The sequence below is a fragment of the Hypanus sabinus genome, chromosome 15 (assembly GCF_030144855.1).
Source record: "Hypanus sabinus isolate sHypSab1 chromosome 15, sHypSab1.hap1, whole genome shotgun sequence".
Lineage (NCBI taxonomy): Eukaryota > Metazoa > Chordata > Chondrichthyes > Myliobatiformes > Dasyatidae > Hypanus > Hypanus sabinus.
Window position 1 is genome coordinate 51420387 of NC_082720.1, and position 13319 is coordinate 51433705.

Sequence of the window (13319 nt, forward strand, 5' to 3'; positions counted from 1 at the left end):
AGGCTTGTCTCTGCTGAAGTTCAGGAGATTTGAATGAATCATCCCAAGGGATCTTGACAGGGTGGATATTGAGGTCACCTTCTCCTTTGGGAGAACCTACAATCAGGGAATAGTGTAAAAATAAGGTTTTCTATTAAGAAGGCAATGAGAAAACAACTTTTCTTTCAGAGGGTCATGAGCCTTTGGATCTACTTCTCAAAGGGCAATCTTTGGATTTATTTTAAAAGGAAAGGTGGGTAGACAATAGGCAAAGGAGAGAAAAAAAGGTTGATAGGCATGCTGATATGACCTTACAATCAGATCAGGAACGTGCTTGAAAAGCAAAGTGGCCATGCTTAACTCATATGCTTGATTCAGCTGAAATTACCAAGAATACATGTACCACAGAAGTACCAAGGAATGATCTTCAACAAGAAAGAATCAATGACATTATCACTGTGGAGACCCCATCAATGTCAAAAATCTGAACAGGACATGGCAAATAACTTGGCTATAAAAGCAACTCAGAGGCTGTCTTATTTGTAACAAATGATACCCCAAAGCTTTTCTATCACTTACAAGTAATAAGTTAGAAGCATAATGGAATGATCTCTTCCTACTTGATTCAGCATAGCAACAACAGTATTCAAGAAGCTCAATGCCATCCAGAACAAAAACAACCAACTGGCTGAGCACTACACTGACCGGCCAAAACGTGAATTCCCTATACCACTGATGCACCATTGCTGCAGGGAACACTACAAAAAATCTACTGCAAGTATTCAACTAGGCTTTTCCAACAGCATTTCACAATTATCCAATTTCCACTATGAATGAGGAAAAGCTCAGCAGGCACAAGGGAGCATCACCACCTGCAGGTCTCCTTTCAGATCTGACTATCTGACTCAAAATACATCAACATTCCTTCATTCACACTTGGTCTAAATCCTGTACCTCCATACCCAACAGCAATGGGTGGGGGGGGGGGGTATGACTCATTCACCATAAAAACTACACTGTGGTTCACCCAACTTCACAGAGGCAGTTAGAACATACGTTACAGCACAAATACATGCCCTTCATCCCACAATGTTGTGTCAACTTTAAGCAAAGAATATTCCTTTCCTCCTACATAGTTCTTCATTTTTCTATTATCCATGCACCTATGTAAAGTGTCTTAAATGTCCCTAATGTATCTGCCTCTACCACCAACCTGGCACCATATTCCACATACTTACCACTGTGTACAAAAATTACCTGTGACAAGCCCTCCCCCCATACTTTCTTTCAAACACCTTAAAATTATGCCCCCTTATATTAGCAGTTTCTGTCCTAGGAAATGGTCTCTGACTGTCCACATGATCTATGCCACTTACCATGTCACCTCTCTCCTCCTTCACTTCAAGGAGGAAAGTCCTAGAGATGCGAAAATGCTGGCCTTGGCAGTTATAATTACATTTGAGAAATGAATAATAAAAGAAACAGTAACAAAGACAAACTCCTTTTTCTTTAACAAGCTCTTTTAAAACGTTGTACACTAGATGCATTTCAAAGCAGAACTGTCACCTTAACTGCGATCAGTTATTGAACTTTTCATCTGCCACTTTCATCAGTAATTTTTTGTATTATTAAAATGTGTTTGTTTTACAGTTTTGAAAGACACACGCACTGATTTGGTGATTCTGTCAAATGACAATCTTGACCTTGTTTTGTTGCCAGTAGTTAATGTAGTTTATATTGGAATGAATCTGGCTGGTGAAGCTCAGCAGAACTCCTTCATTATAGAAATTCTTTAAAACTTGCTGAGGAGAAATTATCTCTTCGATCATACAGATTCTGTGACTTTAGGGTCTAAGGAAAATTGTGGGAATGAAGGTAATTTGTTTGCAAAATTATTTTGGTTTAATGTTTTCTTTTTTTTGTGATTTTAGTCAATTTTATTTCTTTTAATTCTTATATTTTTATTTTTACACATTTTAAATGGTTCTAACTGCCAGAGTTGATCGATTGAACTAACATTTCTCAGAGCTCTGTCAGCTAGGGAACGGATTTTGCAAGCTGCCAGTGGGCCACTGCCAGCAAGATCTGCTCAAGAGTCAGAATCAGGTATATTATCACTGACATATGTCATGGAACACACAGAACATGCTGGAGGAACTCAACAGGTCAGGCAGTATCTATGGAGAAGAATTAAGAATTAACATTTTGAGCTGACACTCTTCATCAGATCTTGGCCCAAAATGCTGACTCTTTATTCCTTTCCACAGATGCTGCCTGACCTGCTGAGTTCTTCCAGCATTTTGTGTCTGCAGCTGTGGATTTTCAGTATCTCAGAATCTCATGCAAATACTGCACTGTGAAATTTGTTTTTTTGTGGTCAGAAATCAGAAGGTGGAGGCAAAGAAGTTGTTCCTAAAATGTAAGGTACAAGTCTTCAGTAGGGATAGTGTTACCTGGTTGATGTGTGGTATTAAATTTACACCACAATGAGGCCAATAGATTCCACTTTAGACTCATCCAATCAGAAGACGTACTTACACTATCCTCTAAGTGACACTGCAAAATCTTGATGGACAAGGATATGCTACTGCTTGCTTTTTTTTAAGACAGGTCTTATTCCTTGTCACTCTTCTATGAATACCATTTTCATACAAGGCCCTAAGAGATTGTGTAGCCATAAACTTCATTTCCAGTTGCAGCCTCTGACTTCTGCAGTGACTGATAGCATCACAGCAGCCTCTCTCAAAAGTGCCATTCTTCTCCAGCAACTAAGTTTAGAAAGGCAACCTGACCTAGGCAGTGTGACTGTCTGTGATTTCGTATTTTTCCACTTTTTCTACAATGAACTACACTGAGCTCCAAGGTATGTTCAGTGCTTTTGAGATGGCCTTGTTCCCCTCCCCAGATTTGTGCTTCTCTATTATCATTTCCCTAACTTGTTTTGAACGTTCTTTTGTTACATTTTGATTTGGTCTGTTGAAAATCCACCATACTTTTGGACCTTACGGGGGGGGGGGGGGGGGTTGTATTTATCCTTATCAATTAAAGACAGGTGATCCTCTAATTTTCATGATCAAAAACTGGGTGAATCAGTAAGGTAATATACGGTGTTGTACCTGACAAAAAATAAGCATATAATTACAAAAGGATAAATATATTTTCAGCCTCTCAATTTTATTTTTTGATTTTTAGTCATTTGTGGTTAAGTTTTGGAATTTTTCTTTGGATTTGACACGATACACAATGTTTTGTAGATTAGTTTAAACACTCCATTTTAAATTTAGAAAATGAGTCAGTAAAATGTAAAACTAGCTGTAGGGACTGAATACTTTTTTAAAGCACTGTATATCACTAGACTGAACAATCTGAGGCACAGTATTGTTTCAATTTTATGTTATTCTTTTCCACCTACATGGAGCCAGTGTTCCCAACCTTAAAAAAAGTCATTTGTGTGCCAGTTCCATAATTCAATAATTCAAATATAATCCTTGTAATTAAATATTTCATCATTCCCTAACTGCCATAATCTTTTGATGGTGACATATTTATTCTTCTTAAATATAAATGTCTTTTTAAAGAATTATTTACCAACTTTCAAAACACAGTGGATGATCACTTACCTGGTAGAGATTTTGCCCATTTCACAACTGAGATCATCTGTTGCCCACCCAAGTTATTCAATCCTGACAGAAGCCGGTGAGGTGTATCAGGGAGACAGCTGTCATATCCTGCATACAAGAGTTCTGGCTCAATTACCTCAAGGATCGTTAATACAGCTGGATTCAAAACAGGGCGAACTAAAGAAACATCTTGTAAAACTGCTTTTGAAGTAGTTTCGGAGCTGTTGGTATGTGGTGCTTTCACCTTTTTCTTCATCTTCCGAGCTATAAACAAAAATTTGGATTTAGATTTACTGTGGATATCAAATCTGAGAGCTAAACTTATCGGAAAGACCAGTGTTATGATTGACAACATGGCATTTACAAATCATGATTTAATTAATAGATGTATTGCTAACTCTTAACCAACTCCTCTTTTCAACAACAATGTTGGGATAGTCAGTAAGTGCCAGCAACATCACAACTTCTGAACACAAAATTTCAAAAATATATTTAAAATGCTATGTAGACTATGCAGAGAGTGTTTATTCCAGTGAACCACAATGCAGTAAATTACTTAAAAATACCTGGAAATGGGAAATACAATTCTGGTTAATTGGGACAGGTACACTTTGGCCCAATTAAAGCATTTGCCGAAGTTTTATGCAAATAAAAATAAAGCATAAAAAAGACAAGCTGAGTAACGTGTTTACTCCCAGTCATTTATGGCATTTCCAAGCATAAATGTTTGAAACCTTGGTGAGGAAAATAGTTCTGAATTATCATATTGTTTATTAGTTTCTAACTACCAGTGACAAAAATCACTGCTTTTTGAACACAAACATGCAAGTGATGCTACTTAAAAACTGTTTGCTCCAAGCATGGTGTAGTGTCTAGCAGCCACATGACTGATACTGGTTAAAAAATGTTCAACAGTTGCCTGCCCAAATGAAACAACATAAAGTCCCAAATAAACAGCTGCCGCGATTAACCAATGGCCCTATTATCTAGAGTCCACTTATTGTATTTTATCAGGAAACAAGAATATAATTCAGGTCCTCAGTCACATCTGTTTAATTTTCCACATATCTACTGACAGAGAAAGAATAGGAAATGGCCTTATTCTCATTTCCACTTCACCAGTCTCCACATTCACAACTCATCTTCCTGAATTTCTGCCCTCTGGAATGAGATTCCACTGCCAGGCACATCTTCCCTACTTACCACTTTTAGACCATTCCTTCAGTGGCTCCCAGTTTTTCTCTATCTCTACTGTATGCACTGTGTTTTGCATATTGGCCTCAGAGGAAAAATGTTTCCTTTAGCTGTATACATGTGTATGGCTGAATGTCAATATACTTGAACTTGAACATTCAATTCCCACCCCACAACACCTTCACATTATAACTGCAGGGGATGCAACATTTGCCTTTTACCTCTTCCTGTCATGGAAGGATTAAAATAATCTATCCAAGTGAAACAGTAATTCCCTTGCTCATCATGAATTTCAAGGCATATTCCGGTGATATTAAACATGATTCTCAATGTCCTGATTTATGAAGGCTAACGTGCTAAAGCATCTCTTTATGTCCCCATCTACTTGTGATGCTACTTTCAAGGAATATTGGATGCTTTGACCTACCTCATATCTCAGTGCATTTTCTGGTTTCTCCCACTAAGATAATATTGAATCTAATTGACTACTTTTTCTTGAATACATAATGACTTTCCCTTCTTGACCAGTCTCCCATGCAGAACATTGTCAAAGGCTTTGCTAAAATTCATGTAGTCTAAGTTCACTGCATTTCCTTCATTAATCTTCTTGGTAACTTCCTCAAAAAATTCTCAAAGTTTTGTTGGACCTGACTTGCTACACCCAAAACCATGTTGATTTTCCAATACTCATCTATCCCGTCCCTTATAATAGCTTCCAATAATTGACTCAGAATTGACACCTGGCTTCAGCTTTTCTTGAACAGAGCAACGTTAGCTATCCTCTAGTTCTCTGGCCCCTCACCCTTTGCCTAAGAACATTTTAAATATCTCTGCCTGAGTCTCTAAATTTCTGCTCTAGCTTCTTACAAGGTCCAAAGAGACACCTGGTTAAGGCCTGGGTTATCTACCCTAATTTGCCTCAAAACACCAAACACTTCTTCTACAATCTGGATATGGCCAGTGAACTTATTACTCTGTTTCCTTATTTCTACAGACTGTCTGTCTTCTGAGTAAATACAGATGCAAAAATTTATTTTAGATTTCCCCTGTCTCTTTTGGCTCCTTGTATAGATGAACACACTGATCTTCAAGATTGTTTCTTGATATCCTTTTGCTCTTAACATAGCGATGGAAGCCATTGGGATTCTCCTTCACTTTGCCTGCCAGGGCATCCACAAGTCCTCCTTTTGCCCTCCTGACTTTTAAGACCATAAGATACAGGAGCAAAACTAAGCCATTTAGCCCACTGAGTCTGCTCCACCATTTCATCACGGTTGATCCAATTTTCCTCTCAGCAACAATCTCCTGCCTTCTCTCCGTATCCCTTCATGCCCTGACCAATCAAGAATCTATCAATCTCTGCCTTAAATATACTTAAAGACAGCCTCCACAGCTGTCTGTGGCAAAGCATTCCACAGATTCACCATTCACTGGCTAAAAAAAATCAACTCTGTTCTAGAAGGACGGCCCTCTATTCTGAGCCTGTGTCCTCTGCTCTTAGACTTTCCCACTATAAGAAATATCCTCTCTATCAAGGCCTTTCACCATTCGATAGCTTTCAATGAGGTCATCCCTCATTCTTTTGTATTCTATACTCTTCATTCAACAAGCCATTTAATCCTCGAGTCATTTTCATGAACCTCCTTTGAACCTTCTCCAGTTTCAGCACATCCTTTCTAAGATAAAGGGCCCAGAATTGCTCAAAATACTCCAAATGAGGCCTCGTCAGTGCTTTTTAAATACTTAATATTACATCCTTGCTTTTATATTCTAGTCCTCTTGATATGAATGCTAACATTGCATTTGCCTTCCTCGCCACACTCAACCTGCAAGTTAACCTTTGGGGAATTCTGCACAAGGATTCCATTTTCTGGTAAGTCTTCTCCTGCATTTCTTATACTTTTTCAGCACTCCAGTTGCTCCTAATTGCCTATAGCTGATCTGTCTCCTTTTTTAATCCCCCAGGGCTTCAATATCCTTCGATAATCAACAGTCAAGGTCTCCTAAATCTGTCAGCTTTACTTTTTTATTATCTTTGGAATGTACAGAAGAAAAAGAATTTCAGGATGTATATTGTATACGTTTCTCCAACATTAAATACCTATTGAAACCTATTGAGATTCTGTACTCTTAATATTTCACTTTTGAAGGTCTCACTTTGCCAAAACCCAGCCTATCCCAACCTATGCTTGCCAAATCACTTCCAATGTCATCAAAAGTGGCCTATCTCTAATTCAGAATCTTAATCTGTGGGCCAGTTATATCCTTCGCCAATATTTTGAAACTAATAAAGTTTTGATAGTCAACTGTAAAATACACAAAACATAGGATTAAAATTTATTTGAAGCCTGCAGAAATTGGGCAACAATGGGTTGGCAAAAAGAGAAAGCTAATACTTGTTTGACACAAGCATAAATAATTGTAGGGTAGAGGTGGCAAAGTGAAAAGAACAGGGCTGATCTGGATTTATACGGGCATTCCTTGAGATTTGGTGTAAAAGTAGTAGACAAACTCGAGCAGAACACAAGATAGATGAAGTACAAATAAGTAAATACAGAATCAGTTGCGCTATAGAAGCTGAAGAAACTACATCAGAAGCTTCACTCTTATCACTACGTTACGCAGAGGTTAATGCCATGTCAGGAGGTTTTGCTAGGAGGATTAAATACAAGAAAAGCAACAAAGGATCAAAGGTTGTTTATTTGATCTTCAGGTCTGTTCTACCATTCAATTACCTTATCAACCTAAACTACATCTTTCTGGACTATACAAATATTTGTACATAGCCTTGGAACCTACAAAACTGGCAGGTTCAGCAACAAATATACTTAATGACTTGTGTAATGACTATTCACAAGTATCTGCATTAGAGTTGAAAGGATCACAAGTCAAATGAACACATTTCTTAATATCAGCAGTCCTAAATGGTCATCTTTGTATTTCCAATCACCGATCTTCTAATTATATATTTGCTGGTCAGGGTAATAGTCTCCCAACATCTGTCTATTATTGACAGATTCTCATTCTTCTAAAATTTTAGAAATAGACTAATCCTTCAATTTCTTCTCACAAGCAATTATTTCAGTCCTGAATTCTATTGAATAAACTTATATAGCACAAAACTAACTATATTGTTCCTTGGAAAAGGAGCTAAAATTATGTACTTGGTGTATGCCATACAATTCCAAGTATGCTCCAAAATATCTTCAGGAAAACAGCTTTGTCGTTGTGCTCCAAACTATTCATTATAAAAATTACAAATGATCAGTTTTGCTAATCCCACAGCACATATTATATCTCTGATTTAGATGCAACGGTATTCAGATATTTCTGATTACCAACGTTCCCGTTACCTGAGCATTTAACCATTTGATCTTAATGGCTTGACTTTTACAAATTAACATTATTTCTTATACATTGGTGAACCACATTTACCATCAAGGTTCATCCCAGCCTGGAGGCACTTTCTAAAACGGCAAGCTGGGCAGTTCTTTCGACGGATCTTGTCAATGATGCAATCGTTCCTTCCAGCACAGAGGTAGTTATGCTGCCCTACAAGAAAAACAGTAAAATTAAATGCAGATATCACTACCAGTACTAACATTAGAACTTCCCATTGGTTCAGAGGCAATAAAGTGCAAAATGCAGGAAATTCTACAGATGCTGGAAACCTGGACAAGTACACAAATTACTGAAGGAACTCAGCAGGTCAGTCAACATCTATGAAAAGAAATGAAACATCAACTGTTTATTTCCCTCCATAGATGCTGCCTGTCCTGCTGTGCATTTGTTGCTCCAAAGGCACATACAACTAATTTGGGAATATTAAAGAGTGAACAATCTAAGCAGTCGGACCTTTGGAAGACCAGGAGATTGTGAAGGAAGCAGGAATGGCAACACAGTATTGCTGAATGAAGTAATTACATTTATAAGACAAAGGACTTTCCAATGTTTGATCATACAAAGTGGAAACAACATAAAGACCATGGAACACCTTAAGATAAAGAGTCATCCATAGCCTTAATTTTGAGGCAAATTGGGGCGGATAAATCCTCAGACCCTGACAAGGTATTCTCTCGCACCCTGTAGGAGGCAAGCGCAGTAATTGCAGGGGTCCTACCAGAGCAATTTTAATCATTCTTAACAACAGGTGAGGTACCGGCTGATTAATTTTTTTACTTATTGAGATACAGGCAGAATAGACCCTTCCGGCCTTTCAGCTGTGCTGTCAAGCAATCCCCCGATCTAAGCCTAGCCTAATCACAGGACAATTTACAATGACCAATTAATCTATGAACTGGTATGTTTAGACCTTGGGAGGAAACTGGAGCATCCATACGAAACCCACGCTGTCAAGGAGAGAACATACAAACTTCATACAGGCAGCAGTGAGCATTGAACATGGGTCTCCTGTACTGTAAAGTGTTGTGCTAATCACTATTTTACTGTGCCATGGATGAAGGCAAGGATGATGTTGTCTATTTGGACTTTAGCGAGGAATTTGGGGAGGGAATCCAGAATTGGATCAAACTGCTCCACACAGACATCTGTAGCGCAGTCCAAGTCAATGGGTGGGAAACAGACAGCTTCCCCATCAGGTCTGGAGTCAGGCAGGGCTAACCTCTCTCCATCTTATTCGTGTGCTGCAAAGAACCCTTTGCCAAAACCATCAGGAGGGATGAGGGCATAAGAGGGGAGAAGCTGCCAGGCAGTGGAGGGACCCAAGTCAAAACCTCCCTGTGCATGGACAATGTCACCATCTTCTGCTCTGATCTGAGGTCAGTTCGCAGGCTGATCAGCATCTGTGAACAGTTCGAGCAGGCGTTGGGGGCCAGGGTCAACCACACAAAGAACGAAGCCATGCTCTTTGGCAACTGGCCTGACCAATCCAGCATCCCCTTCACCATCAGGTCTGATCACGTGAAGGTGTTGGAGATCTGGTTCGGAGGGGCCGAGGCATGCGACAAGAACTGGCAGGAGCGGACTGCCAATGTCAAAAGAAACTGGGACTGTGGGGAGGGCGCTCCCTATCGATAGCGGGCAAGAACCTGGTCATCAGGTGTGAGGTGCTCTCAGGGCTGCTGTAATTGGCGCAGGTGTGGCCAGTCCCCAGCTCCTTCAGCTCAGAAATCACCCGGGCCGTCTTCAGATTCGTCTGGAGATCCAAGGTGAAGCGGGTCAGACGGACCACCATGAACAAGTCCCTGGACAATGGGGGCAAAAACATTCCCAATGTTGCACTCGCCCTGATGGCCAGCTTCGTGTGTGGCTGTGTCAGGTTGTGTTTGGATCCCAGGTACGTGGGCACCAAGTACCACTATGTGCCCAGGTTCTACCTGTTGCCCTGGCTACGAAGGATGGGTTTGGCCCCTTTACCATGCAACATCTCTGTCTGCTGGTCGTTGCTGCCATACCTGTCCTTTGTAGAGAAGTTCTTTCAGGTTAACGCCTTTGACCACAGGGCCATCAGGCAGTGGTCAGCATGTAAGGTCCTGCAGGCACTAAAGGAGAAGGACATGATGGACACAGTGGGGTGGTTCCCTGAGCACACCATACAGTTCATCCGGCAAAATGCCTCATCACCAGACCTCACCAACAGGCACCAAGACCTCGCCTGGCTGGCGGTGAGAGGGGCCCTCCCAGTCCGATCCCTCCTGTACGCCCGGAATGTTGTCTCCACACCCCTCTGCCCACGGGAGGACTGCAGTGAGGAGGAGTCGGTGACCCATCTCTTTGCACACTGTGGGTTCGCCGAGGTGTGGAGGAGGCTAGAAGGGACAGTGTCAAGGTTCATCCCCAGCAGCTGCGTAACAGAGGACTCTCTGATCTACGGGCTGTTCCAGGGGACGCACATGGAGACCAACATCCGGTGCTGCTGGCAGATCATCAAATCGGTGAAAGATGCTCCTTGGTCAGCCCAAAACTTGATGGTCTACCAGCACATGGAGATGTCCGTGGGGAATGCTGCCGACTGACACATTCTCGGCTGCAGGAGTACGTGCTGAGGGACACACTCAGACTTAGTTCAGCCACCGCAAGGGCCCGGTGGGGAAAGACCACAGTCTAGGGTTCTTCTCCCGCAGGAGTCGAGGGTTAAGGGAGCGGGGTGTATACCCCTCAACAAGTGTATGTAAATATGAAGTAACAGAGTGCCATGTGGGTGGCTGAAGTGTGGGAATGTAAAGACTGTAATGGAAACATTTGTAAAGGACTGAGAGTCACTGAATGGTTTACTGTACATAATTTTATTTTTGAATAAAGTTTATTTTGATTTTTAAAAATTTGACAAGGTCTCGCATGGGAGGTTGGTCAGGATATTTCAGTTGCTTTGCATTCAAGATAAGGTAGTAACCTAAATTAGATATTGGCTTTGTGGGAGAAGTCAGAGAGTGGTAGTAGATGGTTATCTCTCTGACTGAAGGCCTGTGACTAGTGGAGTGCTGCAGGGATTGGTGTTGGTTCCAGTGTTGTCTGTCATCTATATGATAGACCTGGATGATAATGTGGTTAAATGGATCAGCGCATTTGCAGATGGCGTCAACACTGCCAGTGTAGTGGACTGCGAGGAAGACTATCAGAGCTTGCAGTGAGATCTGGACCAGCTGGAAAATGGGCTGAAAATTGCCAGATGAAATTTAATGCAGACAAAAGTGAGGTGTTGTGCTTTGGTAGGACCTACTAGGTTAGGTCTTACACAGTGAATGATAGGGCATTGAGGTGTGTGGTAGAACAAGGGGTATTGGAATACAGGTCCATAATTCATTGAAAGAGGCGGCACAGGTAGTTTAGAAAGCTTTTGGCGCATTGGCCTTCATAAATTGAACTATTGAGTACAGGAGCTAGAATGTTATGTTGAGGTTGTACAAGATGTTGGTGAAGCCTAATTTAAAGTATTGGGTGCAGTTTTGGTCACACACGAACAGGAAAGATGTAAATAAGGTTGAAAAAGTACAGAAAATTTACAATGATGTTGCTTGTACTAGAGGACTTGGGCTAGAAGGAAATATTGAATAGATCTGCACTTCATTCCTTTGAATGTAGAAGACTGAGGAGAGATTTGATAGAGGTATACAGAATTATGAGGGATACAGATAGGGTAATTGCAAGCTGATTTTCCACTGAGGCTGGGTGGGACTATAACTGGATGTCGTGGGTTAAGGTTGAAAGGTAAAATGTTTAAGGGGAACATGAGGAAAAACTTCTTCAATCAGAGTGTTCAGAGAGTGTGGAAGTTGCTGCAAGTGCAATGGTGCATGCGAGTTCAATTTTAATGCTTAAGAGAAGTTTGGATAGGTACATGGACAGTACAGGATTGCTAAGGTCCAGTTGCAGATTGATGGGTGTATGCGGTTTAAATTGGTTGGCATTGAGTAGATGGGCCAAAGGGCCTGCTTCAATGCTGTAATATTCTATGACTCAATGTCTTTAAGTGATGTAATGATACTCATAAATATATGGAACTCGGAGAAACAGGTAGCAACAAGTAAGTTTTTCAAGAGAAACATTGATTTCAGTATAGGACTGGAAAAAAAATCAAACTATCTCTATTCTTGAAGGCAACAAAATATCAGAATGCAAAGAAAACTGCTAGAGAAACTCAGTAGGTTGACCAGTATCAGGGAAGGAAAAGAGATAGTTGATATTTTGTATCATGACCCAGCATTAGAACTTTTGCTGCTTGACCTGCTGTGTTCCTCAGGCAGTCTATGTTTTTAATGCTCCAGGTTACAGCACTTGCAGTCTGGTATCTTCAAAATGCCAGCATGCACTTCGAACAGATTTCAGAGTTGATATGTGATAACTGATAACACAGTAAACGGCATTGGATTTAGGTTTGAATAACAAATAACAATTAATCAGTAAAAAATACGATGACAGAATATCTTGTGGAATATTACATTAGAATAAAAAAGTAAAGATTCAAACCAGGGCATTAAATTTAACTACAGCAGACAAAGATGAACACTAAATGGGTAACTACACAGATGGACTTAACATAATAATTTAATCTTCCCATAAAATCAGTGTACACCAGAAAGGTAAAATGTCTACTTCTATATTTAAGCTATCAAAGGAACAAATGATCTGAATGACCAATATTTAACCAAAAGCAAACTCCTAAATATGAGGGGTGATTGATAAGTTTGTGGCCTAAGGTAGAAGGAGTCAATAGTCCACTCCTACATTTACACACTTAGTCCAGCTGTCGTGGAGCATACGGATCCTTTCTTTGCAGAAGTGGACCACAGCAGGGCTGATTGTTAAGTTTGTGGCCTAAGGTAGAAGGAGATGAGTTATATAGCTCTCATTACATGCACGTGCAGTTCAACTCTTTGAGTGAAAATGCATTAATGTTGAAGTTAATAACTCATCTCTTTCTACCTTAGGCCACAAACTTATCAGTCAACCCCCTTAAATGCAAAACACAAATCCACCAGTCAAGGAAAGCTACACAATAAAAAGAACTGCTAAGAAGGTACAAAAAGGGCAAAATGAAAAACAAAGATAAAAATTAGGAGTGCATAG

General features: G+C 40.3%; 1 protein-coding gene across 5 annotated transcripts in view; it reads right to left on the bottom strand.

Moving 5' to 3' along the window:
• Positions 1-13319, bottom strand: part of LOC132405521 (glucocorticoid receptor-like) — a 119485-nt gene that overhangs the window by 29112 nt on the left and 77054 nt on the right. For all 5 annotated transcript variants that reach the window (XM_059990399.1, XM_059990401.1, XM_059990398.1 and 2 more), the window contains exons 4-5: positions 8229-8345; positions 3600-3863 (exon numbers count right to left, since the gene is read on the bottom strand). In XM_059990399.1, the coding sequence (XP_059846382.1) occupies positions 3600-3863; positions 8229-8345 (381 nt within the window). The remainder of the gene's footprint in view (positions 1-3599; positions 3864-8228; positions 8346-13319) is intronic.